The sequence below is a fragment of the Crinia signifera genome, chromosome 3, assembly GCF_055691185.1.
Source record: "Crinia signifera chromosome 3, ASM5569118v1, whole genome shotgun sequence".
In the NCBI taxonomy this organism is placed as follows: domain Eukaryota; kingdom Metazoa; phylum Chordata; class Amphibia; order Anura; family Myobatrachidae; genus Crinia; species Crinia signifera.
Genome location: NC_139219.1, coordinates 314,672,865 through 314,694,185, shown reverse-complemented (window position 1 = coordinate 314,694,185; position 21,321 = coordinate 314,672,865). Strand labels below are relative to the sequence as shown.

The window sequence follows — 21,321 nt, the reverse complement described above, 5'->3', positions numbered from 1 at the left end:
GAGCCCAGTGTCGTCCTCTTCTCCTTCCATCCTCCTGATCACTCAGTGACAGGGCATGCATTGCCCACACCCTGCCCGGGGAGGGACTGCAATAATCAGTGTGTCAGGCAGACAGCAGTGACGTCACCAATGTGCAGCTCCCCCAGAAACATACTGATACAGACTGAGACTTTGCTGTTACACACAGCGCTGTGATCATCTGCGTGCTTTGTGTTTCTTCCAGTGGTCAAATTCCAGGCTATGGGTAAAAAAAACGGACATTCCGGAGCTTGTAGTGTGCAGTTCAGTTGGTGGCTGTCTGGGGGGCTGCCTGTTAAGAACGATTTTTTAGCCGATTGGCCGATTTCCTATAAAATAAATCTTTTGCCTGTCCTGGACAAAAGATTTCAGGCAAGCGCACGTCTTTACCAAAGATTTTTCTTAAGATCCCGTGTGTGTTCCTATGGATCTTTTGTTAAATCTTCTGATCTTATATCCTGCATGAAAGATCAGAAGATTTAGCAAAAGATCCCCGGGAGCGCGCATCGGACAATTATCGACTGATTTTTGGCCGATTATTGATAAACATCAGACGATATATCGGCCAATCGGTCAAAAAATCGTTCTAGTGTGTGTGGGCACCTTTGGTCTTTCATTCAGATTGTAATTCACACGTGCTGGCCATGTACAGATTAGGAGTATGTAGGGAATTAACACCTCTTGCACTCCAGAATTAAAGTGAGGGCGGGGACCAAATGCTTGTTAATTATTGCTATCAGGTGTTTCAATCAGACCCATTGCCACAGGTGTATAAAACCAAGCACCTAGCCATGCAGCCTAGCAAACATCTGTGATATGGTGAGTGGTTCTGAAGAGCTCAGTGACAGCAAGTGTGGTAAGGTGCCCATCACTCCTGGATAATCCACAGTCACCTGTCCGCGATATTATTACAAAGTGGAAGTATTTAGGAACAACAGCTACTGAGCCACAAAAACGAAAGAACCACATCACAGAGCTGGGTTAACGACTGCTAAGGTGCACGGTGCGTAACATTCATGCGTGCAATACTACCGACATTGCAATAATACACCGCCATGCGTGCAATCGTACAGATAATTCAAAAGTATTGATATATATTTTTATACAGTGCTTTTCTTCCATATAAATAAAAAAATATGGTACATTATGAAAACTGCCCCCTCCCCCTCACTGCTCAATGCTTGTAATAGCATCATCAGGGGAGTAATTAAATATCCGTAGGCCCCATAGCAAAGGTTTGGTACTGCTTTCCTAGCACGGCGCCCGTCTCATTGATTGTATGCCTTAAGTTTAAGGTACTTAAGGCATACAATCAACGCGATGGACCTGATTTTTTAATCTCATGGATCTTATGCATCCATAAAATCCATGAGATAAAAAATCGTGAGCCCCCAATAACCATTGTTAACACCACCAGCACTATCAACGCCAACCCGAAGCGTGGCGAGCGCAGCGGTGCGCGTCCTCCGACCTTTTTATACCCCCACTCTCCACGTCGGCGTGGAGTTGATTTTATATAGTGTGGTGAGCGCAGCGAGCCACCGAGCCCGAAGCGTGGCGAGTGGACTACTTTACATGTATTCTGCGTCCGCTCGCCACGCTTCGGGCTCGGTGGCTCGCTGCGCTCGTCACACTATATAAAATCAACTCTACGCCGACGCTTCCGGTTGGCTGCGCTCGCCACGCTTCGGGTTGGCGTCAATAGTGGGGTGGCATTAACAATGGGGGGGGCCATTTCACCCATGAGGGGGGTTAGCAATTAAAATGGGGTTTTGGGGCCTTTTTACATTGATTCCAATGTAAAAATCTTGTCAATTGCATCATCTCATGCATTTTATGCCGCACAAACACATAAGATGCTTGAGATATCAGCCCCACACATACAATCTACATCGTGGGCGCCGTGCAGTACCAAGGTTTTTAAGGGCCCCCTATTCAGCAGCTGATGATGACAAATGTATGTAAAACCTATTACTTAAATGATAAAGATGGGCCCCCTTCAGCTCTGGGCCCCATAGCAGCTGCACCCTTTGCACCTATGGTAGTTACGCCCTTGAGCATCATCGCTTGTCAATAAGACAAACCTTGCCATATGAGAATGGCATTCTGTCTTCCTACTGTTCCGGCCCTGATCCGGGTATGCAGAGTTTAATGCGAATGCGGTGTTTTATAGACCTCATGGACTAGCACGTGCACAGTCCTGAAGAAGTACCATTCCATGACCAACAGGGCCAAACGTTTTTTTGGGGGGGTTAGATACAAATTTTAAGTATTCTGATAACAGCTGCGATCCCTCCGTTACACCCGATTTCTAACTAACCATCGCATACCGTGATGCTGGTTTGTGCGTGTGCAGAAATCCTTGTGTGACCCGCAGTCATGCAGAACTGATACTTAGCAACTTTATTTAAGCAGTGGGAGCGCATCGCTTCTGCTCCATTCCATGGTAATGATGAACAGCAGAAATTCGCAGAGTCGGCATTTACCTGCACGCTGGTAGCGAATATACGCAGTGAATTTCGAAAGACTGGCACTGGTTTGAAATATACTTTAAGTAACAATTGTACAGGGGTATTGAATAGAAAGAACCAGCGTGGTTACTGCTTTGAAAAGATATATAATGGCAGTGTTTGGCTGGTGGTGCTCCCAAGGATGTTCAGTATTTAAACTGTAAGGCAACAAGAGGGGGGGGTGGTCATAAGAATGACCAAAAAGGGAACATGCAAACGGGTTTTTGGGGCACACTTGATGATAAAGATGGTGTAGTTTATGTGAAGAGATGATATGTGGGTGAAATAAGACTTAACTTTTATTAAAGAATAACTCTAAAACAAGGTGATATTTATATTTGATGCAAACAATGCACAAAACAAGACAATATGTATTCAATAGATTAGATGTGGAAATATCACAAGATGTAAGGTTGTTAACCTGTCAAAAAAGAGAGAGGGTCCTTGATATAATTTATCAAAGTGGGCGCAATGTTTAAGATGAAAATACAAATGTACCTGTAACAAAAGGTCCCTGTTGTTAAACAGAAATTGTTCAATTAATATCAATAAATGGAGATTATACAGGGTACAGGTATGTAATTGTGGATGCTTGACACACTAAATAAAAGATTTAAGAGATATATATAAATAAATCTGTCTCCGTCATTAATTATAAAGGAAGATCACTACCCGGGAGTGGGAGGTAATAATGAGAAGTCACTACCTGACAGTAAGAAGTAATAATGAAGATTTGAGAGTATGAAAAAAGCCGAAGCTATAGAGAGATTAGTAAGATTGAGCTGAGTCCAGAAGGTGATCTCCTGCCTGCAACTTGATTACAACACCCGGTATTCCCAAAGAGTCTTCCCAAAGGTACTAGCCTGGCCCATCACTGCTTAGCTGCTGAAATCGGAATGGGTTCAGGCGATCCAGTGAGGTATGGTAGTAATATTATTGGCATGCGAGGGGGATACCAGCATTTGAGGCTCAAATGAAAAAAGGTGCTTCTGCTGTCAGAGGCGCCGTCAGTGGTCCACCCTGGTGCTCACCTGCATTGCAGGGGGGATGGATACGGCACGACTGATGAGAGAGCACTGAAGTGAGAAGATATCAGCAAAAAAGATGGGCTGGTGTCAATGGTGCGGTCCCTAACCTCTGCTGTCCATCATCCACCTTTAGGTGTCCAATGATGAATGAGAGAGTCAGGGATTGCTGATCCTGTCCCAGAAAGAGAAGAGAAAATTATATATTGGGGGCAGCACAACCAATGATGTTGTTACTGGTAATGGAATAAGGTTTTCCAAAAGTAGCAAGAATTGGTTGATCAAAAGTTTTTTAGGTTTTGTATCCTCATTAATGGTGCATCTTAGTCCCCATAGATGTCAGTGAGTGGGAATTTCTGACAGGAGCTATTATGCCACCTTGAGGAAGTTTATTGCTGGATTACCCAGTCTGTGTGCTACAAAGACAGATGGAGCGATTGCTTTCTGCTGTGTATTAAGGAAGCAGATAATTGGACAGACTGGGTTGTGAGTTCTGTGTTAATGTCCACAGAGTATGGGGAAGGGAAAAATAGGGGATAGCTACAGTACTTGAGTGCCAATCACAATAGCGAATATACGCAGCCTAGTGAGCAGGTCTGAATTAGGCCCCATGTTTCCTGTTAACCCCTTCAGTGGTGGTATACCTAAGATCCCCCCTGCTGTGTGTGCGGTGTGACATTGCTAACGTCATGCCGCATACAGCCGGGTTGCCGGGGGCAGGGCCGGGCAGCGGCTGATGTAGTGCTCAGTGGTGCTGCCCGGACCCGGGAGCGCTCCCTAAAAAAAAAACCCACCACTGAAGGGGTTAATGTACCTTGGAGTACTAAAACCCAATCCAGCCCTGCTCATCCGCTCCAGCCTCACTGTAATGGTCCGGACTGTCAGTCTCTATACCAGCGACTCTTACGCACCCTGACTAGTATACTGTGGCTGGCTTCCACTTGGCAACATTGCAGTCTCATCTCCCTCCCCTCTGGCTTCTCCTTCTATGGCGCAAATCTCCACCTGGCGAGCTGGGCGGCCACTTACATCCCACTTCCATGAAACCGATGACACCCCAGCCAGTGGCTCCACCTTCCCCATCTCCACACTTCCAGGCACCTACATCCATGAATGGGAGAGCCTAGGCTACGTGGACAATATTACACAAAGTAGCTGTGTATTGCAATGAACTATGCCCTAGTTTGTGATTGCACAATATTAATATTCTATGACACAGTACATATTGCAGAAAATGATCATTCTGAGTCACAACCCAATACTCACTTCTGGATAGGGGAGTTAATCATCATAGATCACAATCTTAATCATGTGATCACAGTTTCCATGTCAATCATGTGACCTTAAATGTCTGTAGCAACCAATTATTCTTCTCACTCAGCAACTGGGATAAGTATTGCTATGACAGTAGCCTCTGATTTAGGTATGTTATATAGTCCCTCTTAAAGGAGGATACGAGGAAATCAGAAGATACAGACAGCCATAGGCCGTACTAGATATTTGTAGGACCCATAGCAAAAGTCTATAAGTTGCCCAGAGGCAAGATAAATATTGGTGCCCCCCATATAGCTTAATCATTAAGGTGTCTGTTTCCAGTAAAACAGGTCCTGGGTTCTAATCCCGGGTGTGAGGATGTTAGGAGGGGAGTCAGCCACAGAAACTATATAGATAGGCGGCTTTCAATTAACTAATTCAAACTCTCAGGGGAGGAGAGGTGCCCCTTTGGGAGCAGGAGCCCAGCAGCAGATGACTCCATTGCCTCCCATCTGCCCCTTTGTACCACACAGTCCTGAAAATATTATTTAACACATGTAACTTTGACAGGGAATGGATGAACCCTGTTTAAACCTTAAGAGGTAGGTGATCTATAGTGAGCCACAGGTTGTTCAGGCAGTAAATTAACTGATGCCAACATTTTTTTTATGCATTATCCTATACTACCCTACATTGGTGGCCTGAGAAGGACCTCAGGTGTATGTACCTTTAGTTACATATTTTGGCAAAAATATAATAAGCCTTCAGGCCTCGGCAATGTTCCTCTGATACGTATGGTATACTGGGGTAGATTAATTATTCGGCGATCAGGGGAATCTGCGCTATCCCCGTGCGTTATAGCAGGGGATAGCGCTTCCCCTGATCTATCACACCCGCCGAGTGTTTACTCTAACGCCGGCGGTGTGGGGCATAGCGCAGGGGCGATATTTTGCACTGCGCCCCTGCCTCCTGCCAGATTTATGAACGGTCAGCATCGCTGACCGTTCCGCCGCCTGCAGCTGTCGACTTCGCCAGCTGCAGGCGGCGATGCCCTATACCTAACAGCAGGGACAGCGCTGTGATCTCGCGAGACTAGCGAGATCCCGCGCATGCGCAGCGAGCCGGCCGGGGGGGAAGGAGACGGCGCATCAGTATTAACTGATGCGCTGTCTCCAGGAGGGACATCGCCGGAAGGGGGAGTTAGCGCTCCCCCACTCCGGCGGCAAGATCTTAATAGATCTTGTCGGTGTCCCCTCCTGCTTCGCCTCGCTAATGAGGCGAAGCAGGAACTGTTATAGCGGCGCAATAGGCGCCGCTATAATAAATCTACCCCACTGTTACTGGCCAGCACTGCCTGCCTCTCCATGTTTTCTAGTACATAGAATTAATCATACAAAAATACCTTTACTATAGACAGCTAGAGAGAGTATTTTGGCTCCAATTGGCCTATTTAACATTCAATATTTGTGAAACATGGAATATTATGTATTACCCGCAGCACGTGCAGGTCCCTCTCTCCTTTTCTGACAGCAGCTGCAGCCCCGTAGGTCCAAAGCTGTCAGATTTACCAAGTTCTTTCAGCTAATAATGAAAGATGGCCTTACTGTAGTTAACCCCGACGGTCAAAATCCCGAATGGGTCATAATACCGACAAGGACAAAATCCCGACATTTAATATCCCGACATGGTCAAAATACCGACATATAGAATGTACAGGTGAAACTGTCAACATGACTTTCCGTCGACAGGTCGCGAGGTCGACATGGCTTTTTTCACTGTGTTTTGACCCGAATGTCGACACAGTCGCAATGCTTCGGTCACGGTGCTGCGCTCGGCACAATATTTTATTCTCCAACCACAACCTAGTGGATGGTAGGGCATGAAATACCGCCTGTCGGCACATGTCAGGTCAAAAAACAGTCATGTTGACTGTTTCACCTGTACATTCTATATGTCGGTATTTTGACCTTGTCGGGATTTTAAATGTCGGGATTTTAAATGTCGGGATTTTGACCTTGTCGGGATTTTGACCTTGTCGGGATTTTGACCTTGTCAGGATTTTGTCCTTGTCGGTATTATGACCCATTCGGGATTTTGACCCTGTTGGGATTTTGACCGTTGGGATTTTGACTGCATCCCCTCCCCGGCAATGGCGGCAACACATCCACTGTCAGCGTGCAGCACATGCGCAGGAGTGCTGCAGGGTCCCGCTAATGTGATAACTTCCCTTGTCCTTTCTGAGACCCCCCTCTCTCAGGTCTAAAACACAATCCTTGATCTGATGCAGCAAATGCATTATCATTAAACTCAAATTGTCAGGTTTTTATCTGTATTCACACACAGCGGGTAATTCAATTATTCTAGAGGCAGATGTCCATGCCGAGAGCTTGATGGAGCTATTCAATTGTTGTGCTGTTTGGGTGGAACACATCTGCCGGTGCTGTGATTTCAGCTACCAAAACAGCACCCAGACGAGGCGCCCAGAACTCTAGTGGGGTTTAGCTGCGTTACACGATACTTCAGGGCAAGATAAGCACAATAAAACGAGTAATGGGAGATATGCCATCTTGGGAGCCCATTAAACAATTGAATCGCCCCCTCATTGGGATTGTGATTTTAGGGAAACTTCTATAATTGTTCCATGGACTATTTTGCATTTACTGTGTCTTCAGAATTATGTTTGGGTTTCTTCATGGAAATTGCATTGTTTAATGACCCTTTAGAAGCATTGCGCGGTTAGTTATTATCCAGTGATCCCTCATCACAAAACAGTTGCTCCCACTGCTGAAACATTCCTCTAAAGAAAGGAACTGAGATGAGTGACATCAGTCATAGAATATTAAAAGATGGGAGGGGCTGGTTACCATGGCAGCCGCTAACAACAAAACACTCCCACATTCAGCTCCAGGCAATCGGCTAATTTCAGTTTACTGCAAGGATTTGCTCGAGACCTTTTAGTGAACCTCCAAGATGTAGATGAAGTAAGAAAAAAACATTTTCATTTATTTTCACTTTGTTGGATAATTTAGAATTCTTTTGACATCGGTAAATGTTTGGCGTTTGTAAGATAGTGTGTCCTGTGTTACAATGGGGGTTATTCTAGTTCACTCTTTCTGACAAAATCCTTCTTAGATGGACAAAACCATGTGCACAGCAGGTGGGGCAGATGTAACTTGTGCAGAGAGAATTAGATTTGGGTGGGGTTTTACTTCAAAGTAAGATCTATATTGCAGTGTAAAAATAAAGCAGCCAGTATTTACACTGCACAAAAACAAAATAACTCACCCAAATCTAATTCTTTCTGCACATGTAACATCTGCCCCCTGCAGTGCACATGGTTTTGTCCATCTAAGAAGGATTTTGTCAGAAAGAGTGAACTAGAATAAGGCCCAATGTATCCGCATAAACAGCATTTCATTTTAAATAGGTTGTCTTATGTTCTTTGCACTATAAGTGCAACCTGCAGCTACAGTATGTTCCATAGGAACCTACTGTATTTATTTTTTAGCAGTGTCTCATTTAGGGGCCCATTTATCAAACCATATTTGCGGCTAAATCCCCGAAAACGCAAGTTTTTGGGGTTTAGCTGCAAATATTAAGTATCTCCTAAATGTATCAAAGGGGGACCGCAGCAGGGATCTCCGATCCCTGCTGCGATCCTCCCTGCAGCGCCGCCGGCCGCATCCCCCATAGGTTTCTATGGGGGATGCGAAGCTGCCCGATGTATCAACATCGGGCAGCCCGGCATCGCACCCCTGGGCTATCGCCATTCTGATATGGCGATAGCCCATTGTAGCCTATGGCTACACATCGCACTGCCCGAGCAGGGCAGTGCGGTAAGAGGGGTCGGCGGGGGTCAGCGCATAACCGCATATGCGCTGACCTCCCGGCTTCCTGGTTAGGGCTTCGCAGGGACGGGCTCCTACCGGAGCCCTGTCCCTGCGCCCTTAAAAATTATACATTGCCCCGATATGATCGCATTTTACATAGCGATCCTGGGAGGTAATATTCCGCCCAGATCGCATTGTAAAATGCGATCTTGATAAATGCGCCCCTCTGTCTGAGAAATACAAATTATAATTATTATTTTTATTGACATACATACAAACCTGCACTAAAACCACAATATCCCATCAGAAATAAAGTTATACCTGTCTAGTGGGCAGGGGTAGATTAGGAAATAAAAGCGGCACTGTGGAGAGATGGCGCGCCCATCAAGGTGTAACATGCCGTACCGCCATGGAAGCCTCATTAGCTGCTAGAGTCGCAGTACTGCAGAGATAGAATAACAGAATGAATGGGGACAATGCAGTGTATTGTGCACTGGTGTGCTGTCTGTCATGTGCAGGGTGGGGCCACGTGTCACAGGACTCACAGATATATTGGCTACCAGGAATTACTTCTAAAAGCCCCAGGGCCAATCCACCCCTGCTAGTGGAAGTCAGATGCAACCTGCGCCGCACCTTGGCAGTCGGGATTCCGACAGTCATTACACCGACATCCGAATCCCGACTGTTAAAACCCGACAGACAGGCAGCATCTAATCTTCCTTGGGGGGGTCCACGACCCCATAGAGGGAGAATAAAATAGGTGCTGAGCGTAGTGAGCCACTGTGCCCGCAGCGTGACAAGCGCAAGAAGCCTGCAAGGGGCTGCGTTGAGCTCCCCCACTGTCTGAGTCCCGCAAGTCGTGATTCTGACGTCGGGCTAATGACTGTCGGAATCCCGACTGTTGGTGTGTTATACCACACCCCACGGGAGTTATTCTGCCCGATTTGGTGGACACGCAAGGACAGCCTTGCAAGTCCACCAAACCCCGCCTTGCGAATGGTGGCCTGGCCACCCCCCCTCGCAGCATGTGTTCTTATGCACTTGCTGCGAATGGATGTTTTACAAAAAAAATCCATTCGCAACCTGCTGTTAGGCGCCAGGGTCCTGTCGGGGTCCGGGCTGTCCTAAACTCTGTGCCGGGAGGGGGCATGCGGTTGGCGCATGGTGTCGTTTGTCGTGTGATGCTTCTAGGGCGAAAGTGTCGGGGCGGTCACCTGGCAATAGCTCCCATTGCCCGGCTACGCTCAGACGCTCGGCACACTGAAGGATGAGGGGGGGGGGGGATCTGACATCACAGCTCCGGTGGACTCCTGATTGGGCGGTCCAACTTCTGTCAGGCATACATCATGCCTCAGGTATCTTTTGTTGGCCGCTGGATGGTTCCCTGTCTGCCACAGTTCTCCTGCTTACTAGTCCAGTCAGAGTTTAGTGTTTTGGTCCCAACCTAATAGATTCCCTAGAAAAAAGATGTATGCCCTCCACCGTAGATTAGCGCTATATAAAAAAATATAACTCCCTGTTTGCAGGCCCGTATCTGGATTCCGTCTCACATGTATTTGATGGTCGAGTATGAAAGACAAAAACAGAGAGAGAGCTCCCCCCCTCGTATAGTACTGTTGATTTACAGGCACGCTTATAAACAATATAGGGTATACCCCAAAATTCTTAATGATGAATATAATGGTCGGGGGATGTCCCCTTTCTAACCACTCACACTGAACGGAAATGTTAAAGTATTTCACAAAATAGCCAAAACACGATCTCTGTATTCTGTATGGATATTTGAATAAAGGCGAGGATCCCCCCTTTCTATGTACTCACACTTAATTGATTTAACAAAAGCGTGTCTGATGATCTTTCTCCTGTATAGTGAAGCCAAGACAAACTCCAAGCTGGTAAAAATGTATTGGATCCTTTATTCAAAAAATATTAAAAAGCAGGCTGTGTTGCTCATCTCGGGCTAGCTGACACCACAGAGGTCAAAGGATGTATTCCACGGGGCCCTGTGTGTTAAGGGTAGAGACTAGTTCCCATGCAGTATAGCTTACAGGAAGTGACGTTCAGTGAGGGCGGAAGTTGTTAGATGCCCTCACAACGTTTTTAAATTTATGTGTAATTCATGTAGGTGTCGTTTATTTTGTTTTATTTTTGCAGCATTGTACCCTCGCGGGCTCGCTACGCTCGCACGCTTCGGGCACGGTGGCTCGCTTCGCTCGCCACGGATTTATATTCCCCCTCCAGGTATACGTGGACCCAGGGCATGATGGGAAAATTACCTAAACTGCATGGGATCTAGACACTACCGTGTGTTAAGTCCTCTGGTGTGAGTCAGGTCGTCCAAATGAGTTCAGCTGTTGCTTATCCGAGTCACTTCCAACGCGTTTCGATCTCTATTTGAGATCTTTTTCAAGGTGCCAGTGACTTCCATAAGCTGGGTTTAAATAGCCCTCCCATTATCAAAAATTCCTACCACCTGCGGGGGGTGTTGCGCTCTGTATGTCAATCGTATTTCCATATGTTTCCCTGATAATTGTGGTTGTATACATGTTCCTGGGCATACGTGGGTTCGTCTCCCGGAAGTGGCGCGGCGGAGTCATAACGCGGCGTACTTCCGGAAGTGACGCGATGGAGACTCGTTTATTTTACCTACTGGAGTCCTGATGCGCCCTTCCTGTCTTTTAATGTCTTCCTCCGGAAGTGTCCTAGTTCTGTCCCCGTCTCTGATGGTTCCTCCCCCTTAGGAGGCGCCGTGTGTTAGATCTGAATTCTATTTGGCGGCCATCTTCCTCCTCCTTTTGGGTGTAAATATGGAATCGCCATCTTTCTCCACCCTGTGGGATGTATATCGGAACGCCGTAAATTGGATCTGAGTCCCCTTCGGCGGCCATCTTTGTCCTCCTTTTCTTCCCTTACATATATATTGTCGCCATCTTGCTCCTCCTTGTGAAATAAACTTCCTTATAACCTAAAAATAAAGATATCTAAATAGCAGCATCAATCATAATAAAAATAATTAATCCTATTTAAGTACTTTGGGCCTATTATGAGGATAAAAAACGCTATATAGCAGCATGGGTCCTTTCACTTTGTAGCAGCATTGGTAAATAGGTAAGTAGCGGCATAGGTATAAAAACTTTATCATAGCATGGGTCCCAATAAAAGGCTGAAAAGTCTAAAAAACCTTAGAGATTTCATAAAAATATTAAAACACCAAGTGAGAAACTAGGGGGAAAAGTGCATGATGCAGGAAATAAAGAAGGAAACTGCAACTAGAGGAACCATTTGATCTCAAAGTCTTGATCTAGTCATTTAGGTTCCAATGTATTCAATTTAAAAATCAATTCCATTTCTTTCTTTGCCAGCCTCTTTTGTATGTTTTTGTCTCTTTCTGTGGCTTGAACTAGTTTGATGCCCCAGAAGCCTAAAATTTGATTTGTGGAGATACTGTAAGTTGTTTCTCAGCTATTTCTTTATTCTTCCACGTGTAGAATAAAGAATGTCACACTGCGCTAAAAAAGGTTCTCCTTATAGTCACCATACACAGGCAAACTCCCAATTGGAGTAAATGCTGAGAGGTTTCTTCACGACCCACTAGGTCAAGGTTCCAATAGGAATGCTTGTAGCTAAACTCCTCCAGACATGTAAGAAAAGAAGGTACACTAATAGTGCATAACGTTTAAGCAAGACACTATTTAATAAAGATGTACACTTACAATTGAGCTGGGGGTTAAAAGCACATAAAACAATAATGCCCGGGACACTGTCAGAAACCCGCTTGTCCAATGGAGAAACAGTCCAGATCCGGAGCTGGAGATGCCGTCCACAGGGGTGCTGAAGTGACTGGAGTCCAACGGGGTAGGTGAATGAGGTGTGGCAAGACACGCCAAACCGTCTGACGGTATTTATACCCCGCTGTGGCAAGGCAAAGACACGCTACTGATGAAGGATCCGCTGTGATCCGAAACTAGTTTGGCGTGTCTTACAAAATCTCTATGTTTACTTATCAAAAAAGAAATGTTTTAAAAGTAATTGTAACTGTACAATTGTGTTAAGGGGAAGAGTTATCAGCGCCAATAACGTGAGTTACTATATGTGTTACCCCGGCGGTGTGTACTGCTATAGCAGGGGTGGGGAACCTTTTTTGTACCAAGGGCTGTTTGAATGGGGGAAAAATACTTCGGGGGCCATATGTAAAAATTTCTCTTACAAATTCCCCTGCTGCAGCCGCCCCACGCTCCAGCGGCTGCTGCTGTATCGGACTGACATTCTTCGGCTGCTGTTGATTAAGAGGAATCTCACGAAAACTACCGACCCCTTGCGAGAATTCCCCTGTACTTGACTCCCGGCAAAGCCGCCGGGTGAGTGGGCGGGCCCCCGGGCCTGAGGTTCCCCACCCATGTGCTATAGCATGCCAATATGGAAGGCAATGTTCTGACACCTGCAGCTTAGGGATGGCCTATAAAATCATTGATGGTTTATGGTCGTTGTTGAATAGTTTTGCCATCGATAGGGAGAACCAGATGGTCCATCGATGTCAAGTATAAAAAAATCATTTTTTTTACTTTTTTCCCCAAGGGGCTGGGACATGGAGCATACTGTAGCTACACCCCAACACCTGTGAAGTCCCATCCCCTTGTTTTGATTGGCCCACAGGCCCGTCAGTCGAAGAAAATGGATGACCATTGATAGGTAAAAACTTCAATGGTCATCCACTGCATATTATGCCACTATCGATGGGCAGTTGCACTACTGCCATCGATGGCAACAACTATGCTGTGTGTCCTAACAGGGATCGGTCCTGGGGCGAAGCAGGAATTGCCACTATGATGCATCTCTTCCACGCCACAATGATCTCACTTTAATCGTCTTCTGTTTTTCTGCTCTTTACCTCAGGACGTCACCAGATGGCTGATGTGACCGAGCTCCATCAAGCAGCCGCTCTCGGAGATTACGACTTGGTCTTCGAGATCCTGAAGAGGGGTCTGCATGACCCTAATTGCAAAGACATTGACTGGAATGACAGGACTGCCCTGCACTGGGCGGCTTCCAGAGGTACAGGAGGGTACTAGCCTGAGTGCACAGGGAATTATCTAGTCATAAATAAGAAAATTAGCTCCATATAAAAATGATGCCATCATGGTGACATCATGTGGTAACTGTTGAATGACCCCTCCCACCAGTGCTAGTGATGTCACTTTCATGGAGTTCTCCTCTAAAGTCTTCTATAGATGCTATGAAGGCCTTTAGGTGAAGGGATGGGAGAAGATAAGATGGACTATGAGAAAAGAGATAATTGCTTTTACACACATGCGGCCTTAGATTCGCCCTTGACCAATACTCATCAAACCATAATACATCATAAACATCTTCTGCATTAGGCACGACTGGTCCAACATAATCATCCATTTTGCCAAACCATTCTTCTCTCTGGCAGGACAGTCCGATACCGTGAAGCTGCTAATTGATTACGGGGCACGGCCCTGCCTGAGGACGGACATCGGCTGGACTCCCGCACATTTTGCGGCAGAATCGGGAAAGCTCAGTGTCCTCCGCACCCTCCATTCCCTTCATGCCCCTATTGATTCAACAGACCTACAGGGGGACACCCCTCGCAGGATCGCAGAGATGTACGGCCATAAGGACTGTGCCAAGTTTCTAGAGACGTAAGTTTCATATTGCAGAACACTCACGCTCCTCTGAGGGGGGGTATAAGAATCACAAAAGCAAAATCTTTCTCTAATGGGAAAAACCATGTGCACTGCAGATAGTGTTCAAATGTGAATAAAGCAGGCAGTATTTACCCTGCATAGAAATAAAATAACTCATCCAAATCTCAAACTAGGAAGAAGGAATATTCACTAGGAATAATCAGGCGCTTAGTAATGAGCTGATCCTACAATGTAAGCAGCTGCTTCAGTGTGGGGGCAGTCACTCCCCACTCAAGGAAAAGAAAAAGGGACTCGCACTAGGAGGGTCAGGCAGCGCTTGTGTCAATGAATAGAACTCTAAAACCCCTGGTAATACCATCTACACCAGTGAGGCTCTATTCCTGGGCACGGAAGCCACATCTGATCCAATTGCTGGAACTTTATTTTGGGCGCATCGCTTCAGATACACCTCTGGTGTTCGAGACAACCAACATCTGTTCTCACACCCCCAATTAGAGGACTGAATTACATCAAGCGAGCCAACTCTCCTCCAGCGGCAGTCCATGTAGCCGCACACATTGTGAGGACTTTCCAGCTCTGTATACTCTTCAAAGGATCCAAAGTCTCCTGTTGGTAACGTGCACTTACCTGCCCCCCAAAAAAGTGATCACAAAAAATACAACCAGACATGTCCATTGAGGCGGGGTTATTTTTATTTTTATTTAGTTAATTCCAATTTATTTTATTCCTCACCGATTAATTTTATTAAGTTATTATATATCATTGTTTTATCGCTTTATTCATGTAATATTGTACCTAGTATGCAATTTTTAAACAGTAAAATTTGTTTAATTTTTCTTACATTGACACAAGTGCTGCCTAACCCGCCTAGTGCGAGTCCCTTTTTCAAATCTCAAACTATGCACATGTTACATTTGCCCCACCAACTGTCCAGCACCACCCACCCAGACACACTCTCCTCCGCCTGCATTCACTTACAAAACTCTAGGAGGCGGAGCACCCAGGCACACCTTCCTCCCCCTGTATTCACTAACAGCACTGCAGAAGGCGGAAAACCCAGCATGCTCTCCTTTCGCTGCATTCACTTACAACACTCCAGGAGGAGAAGCACTCAGACACACTTTCCTCCCCCTGCTTTCACTTACAACACTCCAGGAGGCGGAGCAGCCAGATGCACTATTCTTTCCCTGCATTCATTTACAGCACTCCAGGAGGCTGAGCACCCAGACACACACGGGATGCGGTCAATTTCCCGGCGGTCGGAATCCCGGCGTTCAGAATCCCGATCCTGGAATCCCGACCGCGGAAATCCCGAAACTTTCTCCTTCCGTGGGTGTCCACAACACCCATAGAGGGAGAATAAATTAGCGTGGCGAGCGTAGCGAGGCACTGGGCCTGCTGCGTAGCGAGAGCAGGAAGTCCGCAAGGGGGGGGGGGTGCTCCACATCCCCCCCTTGTCAAGATTTCGGCGGTCGGATTCCAGCGTCGGGATTTTGAACGCCGGGATTCCGACCGCCGGGATTCCATACCGAATCCACACACACTCTCCTTCCCTGCATTCATTTACAGCACTCTAGGAGGCTGAGCACCCAGACACACACTCTGCTTCCCTGCATTCACTTACAACACTCTAGGAGGCGGAGCACCCAGATATACTCTCCTTTCCCTGCATTCACTTACAGCACTGCAGGAGGCTGTTGCCAAAATAAAGCTTAACTGGTGCTTTGCACCTTTCATATTAACGTTGCACAGAGGGGTCAGAGCTGGCAGCACCGGTAAGTGCAGCGCTGTCTGGAGCATCCTGAGGACGCTCCAGTGGCGCTGTATTAGTGACCCCAACTTCAGGATGCTATTCCAATCACCCTCACAGGACGCTGACTCTGCAGTGCAAAGAGCCCTGTGCTATAGCGCAACTCACACACCCCTAGTTACGGCTCATCAGCAGGCTGGCATTAATAACATAGACATAGGTAAAATGACGACATTGACTTAATCAGAAATGTTGACAATATTGCAATGTCGACATTTCCATTAGGCTGGGGTTAGGGATAGAGATAGATTTAGAACAAAAACAAGTGCCGACATATCAATAATGTTGACATTACATAAGTATCAGTATTGTAACCATGTTGACAAAATAAATGTCATCATTGTGACTGTTGACAAGATATATCACACTCATATTTTCCATTCTGTCACCGGGATTATAGTACATCTTGTTTTCAATTACAGGGCGGAGGTGGAATGCAGAGATTACCGACTCAATGCAAATCTTAAAGAAGAACCCTTGGATGAGTTGGATGAGGACTGGGAGGCCAGGAAGTCCGAGTTTCTGCCAAAACCGGAAAAGTTCCTTTCAGGCACAAAGAAGAAAAGTGACCAATAGATAGGACTACAAGTAACACAACCTGATTGCTGCTGAACAGCGACGCCCACTGCGCACTGTAATCTGCATTGGTACTGCGTCCGGATGGTGCGCCAGGCACAGCTCACACCTACTCCCAGGTGCTGGAATATGCCGCTGCTATAAATTAGGCGCGCATTGGGCAGTAACACCGCTTCTTTTTTATTAAAATAAAAATTCTCAAACACGGCTCGGTTTAACCTCAATATAATTAATTTGGGAATGTAAGGACTGATTGCCAGAAGCAAAGTCACTGTTAGAAAATGGCCAATTTCATGGAACAACAAATCCGATCGATTCGCAAATCCACATACAGCGCCGTATGCATAAAGTCGCCATTCACCCCCATGCACAGACATCAGTCTCATTGCATACTGTATGATTGCTTTTTTATTACATGCAGTGATTTTATGTGCTTGCCAGTTTTATACCCATCATCCCTTTAGATCCTGAAGGTGAGGGCCAGGTGGCAGGTCTGGGGGTGTGGCAATGCAATTTGCATCATCACAGCCCTCTACCCACTTTCCTCAGGAGTGGATTGGATGCAGGAGGGTCTCTGGTAGAACTCCCAAAAAGTCAAGTTCTCCCCCGGCATTCTGGGTGATTGGGAAGTATGCCTTAAAGGTTTGCAGTGAAATGAGAAATGTACTTTTCTTTAATTAGAATAGCATAGGCTGAGACCAGGGTTTATCCTGCGGGAAAACGCACACCACTGTCCCTGAAGCATTGTCCATCCTACCCAATTTGCCTCTGTGCCCAGCTTAATGCAATGCATACCACCTAACTCTCCCGATTACAGCAGGATAGTCCCGCTGGCCAACTGCTCACAAAGTTCTGGACACGCCTCTAAAATGACAGAAACGGGTGCTGCAGCACCAGACCCCGCCCCTTCCACACAAAGCCCCATCCAGCCTCATTTTGAGTTGCAGCCCCTTGCTCCATACAGGGAAAAGTTGGGAGGTACTGTATGCTTTATGGACATACGTGTCTAATTGTGTCACTAATTATATTGTTATCTAACGAGTTACACACTATATACTCTCCTGGGGTATTATGTTACGCAACCTATGATTGCAACTTACTAGGTGATTGTTAACCTACAGAGTGCCTCTCCTTGCATACTAATATTGCACTGTGAGACGTTTTATATACTCAAATACGATACTTATATAAAATAAAGTGAATAACGTAAAAAACACAACAAATATTCGTCAATAAAAAACGCAATCATATGTCAATTATTTAAATGAGACACTGGAGATTGTGAAACCTTTATTGATACATATAAGTAATATACAGTGTACTGCTTGCTTACCACCTCACTTGTAGAACACTTCATTTTCCTATGCTGAATTATCACTTTATGTTCTGTGTGTTTTAGATTTCGCAGTTTTTTTTTAATTCCAATAAAAGTTATATTTTAATAAAATTAGGTGCATCACATTAAGGACAACCTTTCTTTTCCTGAGTGTCTTAAATAGAAAGCCTAAAGGTGCCCATACACGTTGCAATTATTGTATACAATATTGTATACAATATCGCATCTCATATCGGTTTTGTGATGAGATCAGATGAGATGAGATCTAGTACAAAAAGTATGCTGCACATACTTTTTGTACTAGATCTCATCTCATCTTATCACAAAACCGAGATGCGATGAGATTCGATATTGTATACAATATTGTATACAATAATTGTAACGTGTATGGGCACCTATACATTTGTGGGCTGTATGCAAAAGCATCCCGTATTTAACCTGCACAGAAATGCTGACAAACACGTCACCTTGTTCCACAAACCCACTGTGCAAATTGATGGGCGCTGTGGATTCAAAACTGTGCACTTCTTAAATGTCGTTAACAATGATTTGATATGCCTCTATCCTCCACCAGGTGGCACAATATATCTGTTATTGATAGGGACTGTATAACATCCTGCAGCCTGAGTTTTCAGAAACCAGAGAATATGGAATGCAGATGATAGGGTGACAGTAATTAGGTCGTCATCCACTATTGGTCGAAGTCAAACGGTCGACACATGAAAAGGTCGACATGCATTAGGTCAACATTGTCAAAACTCAAGAGATCTACACAAGTGATATGTTGACATGGAAAATTTCAACAATAAATACATAGACGTGTTTTAAAAAAAAAAAAAATCAGAAAAAGCTGGTTTTTCATACATTCCAAGTGGGTATAGAATGACATTCTAATAGTGTGCCAAGCGAAGCATGGCGAGTGAAGTAGTACAGTGCCTATGTCGACTCATGTCAACAAAGAGGAAAAAACACATAAAAAGCTAATTTTCAATGTCGACATTGCTTGTGTCGCTTTCAATCATTGCAGCCCATGGGCTACACACGCCACTGCCGGCCGTTGTGCGATGTGGCTACCCGGGGCTCAGCGCTGACCGCATATGCGCAGACTTCCTGGCAGAGCAGAACGCAGGGACAGGCTCCTCCCGAAGCTCCTGTCCCTGCCTCTGCCGCGATACTCATCCAGTCGTTAGGATCGCATATTGCAATGCGATCCTGGGTAGTAGAATTCCACCCAAGTCATATTGAATACTGTATAACAAATGGATCCCTTAGTGGTACAGTGGCCTTTGTCAGAATGACTTTATAGCTGGGTACACACCAGAAGGATTTGGCCTCAATTCCCCCAATTTTGATACAATCTCGACCAATTGTATGTATGTTTGGAATGTTTTAGATCCGATTCCGATCCGATGCACGTTCCCGCTGGTCATTTGGTCCTTTTGCAGATCCTACCTGCAGCAGTCAGGATTTGAAAACGATCCCTTCAATTGGGCTCAGATCGGAACTGGAGCGGATGCAGATCGTGAGCAGATTGTGTGCTCCAACAGATCGTGCGACCATCGTATGATGGTCTTTCGATCTGATCATCATCGTTCTGGTGTGTACCCTACATAAGTCTTGCAGCTTCTGCTTCTGTATGGATTTTCGAAGTTCAGATGTAACTTCAGCATGTGGTGTAGCGCTTTCAGTCGAGCAGTTGTAGTGGAGACACCCCCATTATTGTGATTCCCGCTGTAACAAACCAGGGCCTGGTGCAGTAAATCCAGAGGATCTTTGATGAAAAGTAGTGGTTCCCGGGTGTGGTATAAGATACCGACAGTCGGGATTCCAACAGTCATTAGCCCGAAGTCGGAATCCCGACTGCACAGCGGGGGGAGCGCAACGAAGCCCCTTGCGGTCTCGCTGCGCTCGCCACGCTGCGGGTACAGTGGCCCGCTGCGCTCGCCACCTATTTTATTCTCCCTCTATGGGGGTTGTGGACCCCCACGAGGGAGCAGTTGGGATTCCGAGGTCAGAGGAATCCCGACGGTCGGTGAGTCGTCTGGCACCCGTGGTTCCCAGAGCCCTGCACATGTGCAGTAACCTCTGGTACACAGTGCCATCCGCTAGTGAGGAGGCGGCCCACATGGACACTGCACGTGCCTCGTATTGTTGACAGCACTTAGGTCAACAGTCATTAGGTCGACACCGTTGGGTTGACAGGTGACAAGGTCAACATGGCATACCTCCCAACAGTCCCGATTTCAGCGGGACAGTCCCATTATCAGGGCCTGTCCCGCTGTCCCTCCTGCGGCCAGCAGTGTCCCGCGGTGAGGGGGGGCTGTTGGGAGTCCCCCCTGTCGGCTTTCTAAGCAGCGGGGAATAAACGCTGTGCGCATGCGCACAGCATCTATTCCCGCAGCCAGCGGGCTGGGGGCATGGCTAGAGGCTCACAGAGCCTCTGGGTCATGCCCCCATAGCGGCAAAATGGGGGCGTGGCCTCGCGAGAGAGCCGCGAGTATAGGCCACACCCCCGGAATTAGGCCATGCCCCCGGAATTTTCATCGCGCCTACGGCGCGCAGCAGCTTTGTCCCGGCACCTGGACACGAAAAGTTGGGAGGTATGACATGGGTTTAGGTCGACATAGCGTTAAGTCGACATGGGCTAGCTCGAAAGGTCGACATGTTTTTTTTGACTGTTTGTTGACCTTATACTAGGTACAAAGGTTACACCCCCAAACAGAAGTCTATTCGCTGACCTCCAGCTCTGCATAGCCCTTCCTCCACTCCGCCTAGTGGCAACACTCCAGGTTCAACTCAGTTCTGCCTCTGTAGGTACAGTGGAAATGCCAATGACTCTGTCCCCCCTGGCTTTTAGGACACACCTGATTGGGCAGAATGGAATACACTGCACTCCATGTTCTGTCACTCAGTATTCCCTTCCTCAGAGCCTTTGATACATTCAAGATAAAACTCTCCAAACGAATACATACAGATCAAAGTACAACAACCCCATACAATAAACAGCAATTATTTACCCGTATGATTTAGCATATACACAGCAGCAGCAGCAGCAGCAGCAGCACGCTCTGGCACAGTGACAATGACCTCTGCACGTTACACTGTTGATGGAAAAGAGGAGCGAATATCTCTGCTTCAGTCATTCGGAACAATTCTGTGTTTGTTTAAAATGCACCTGTGCATTTATTTCGGATCAATGAATGCACTGTCTCGGAGTGTCGAGGGTTAACTCTGTACATGCGCAGATTCTGCTCTTTAAACAAAATGACTGTATTTAAAAATATACATGTGCA

The 21,321-nt window shown here is 46.3% G+C and overlaps 1 protein-coding gene across 2 annotated transcripts; it reads left to right on the top strand.

The window, feature by feature from the left end:
• Positions 1 to 837: 837 nt before the first annotated feature.
• Positions 838 to 16,895, top strand: ANKRD66 (ankyrin repeat domain 66). Of its 2 annotated transcripts, none has more exons than XM_083178668.1 (4): positions 838 to 1,021; positions 13,531 to 13,689; positions 14,072 to 14,300; positions 16,539 to 16,895. In XM_083178668.1, the coding sequence occupies exons 2-4, from the start codon at positions 13,542 to 13,544 to the stop codon at positions 16,690 to 16,692; spliced, it is 531 nt and encodes a 176-aa protein (XP_083034794.1). In that variant the 5' UTR covers positions 838 to 1,021; positions 13,531 to 13,541; the 3' UTR covers positions 16,693 to 16,895. The 2 variants fall into 2 exon arrangements, with proteins under 2 accessions (XP_083034794.1, XP_083034793.1); XM_083178667.1 differs by lacking the exon at positions 838 to 1,021 and adding an exon at positions 7,688 to 7,788.
• Positions 16,896 to 21,321: the final 4,426 nt, after the last annotated feature.

Coding starts and splice junctions, on each gene's coding strand:
- ANKRD66 (XM_083178668.1), top strand. CDS start 13,542: ATGGCTGATGTGACCGAGCTCCATCAAGCAGCCGCTCTCGGAGATTAC. Junction 13,690..14,071: donor GCACTGGGCGGCTTCCAGAG/GTACAGGAGGGT, acceptor TCTCTCTGGCAG/GACAGTCCGATACCGTGAAG. Junction 14,301..16,538: donor TGTGCCAAGTTTCTAGAGAC/GTAAGTTTCATA, acceptor TTTCAATTACAG/GGCGGAGGTGGAATGCAGAG.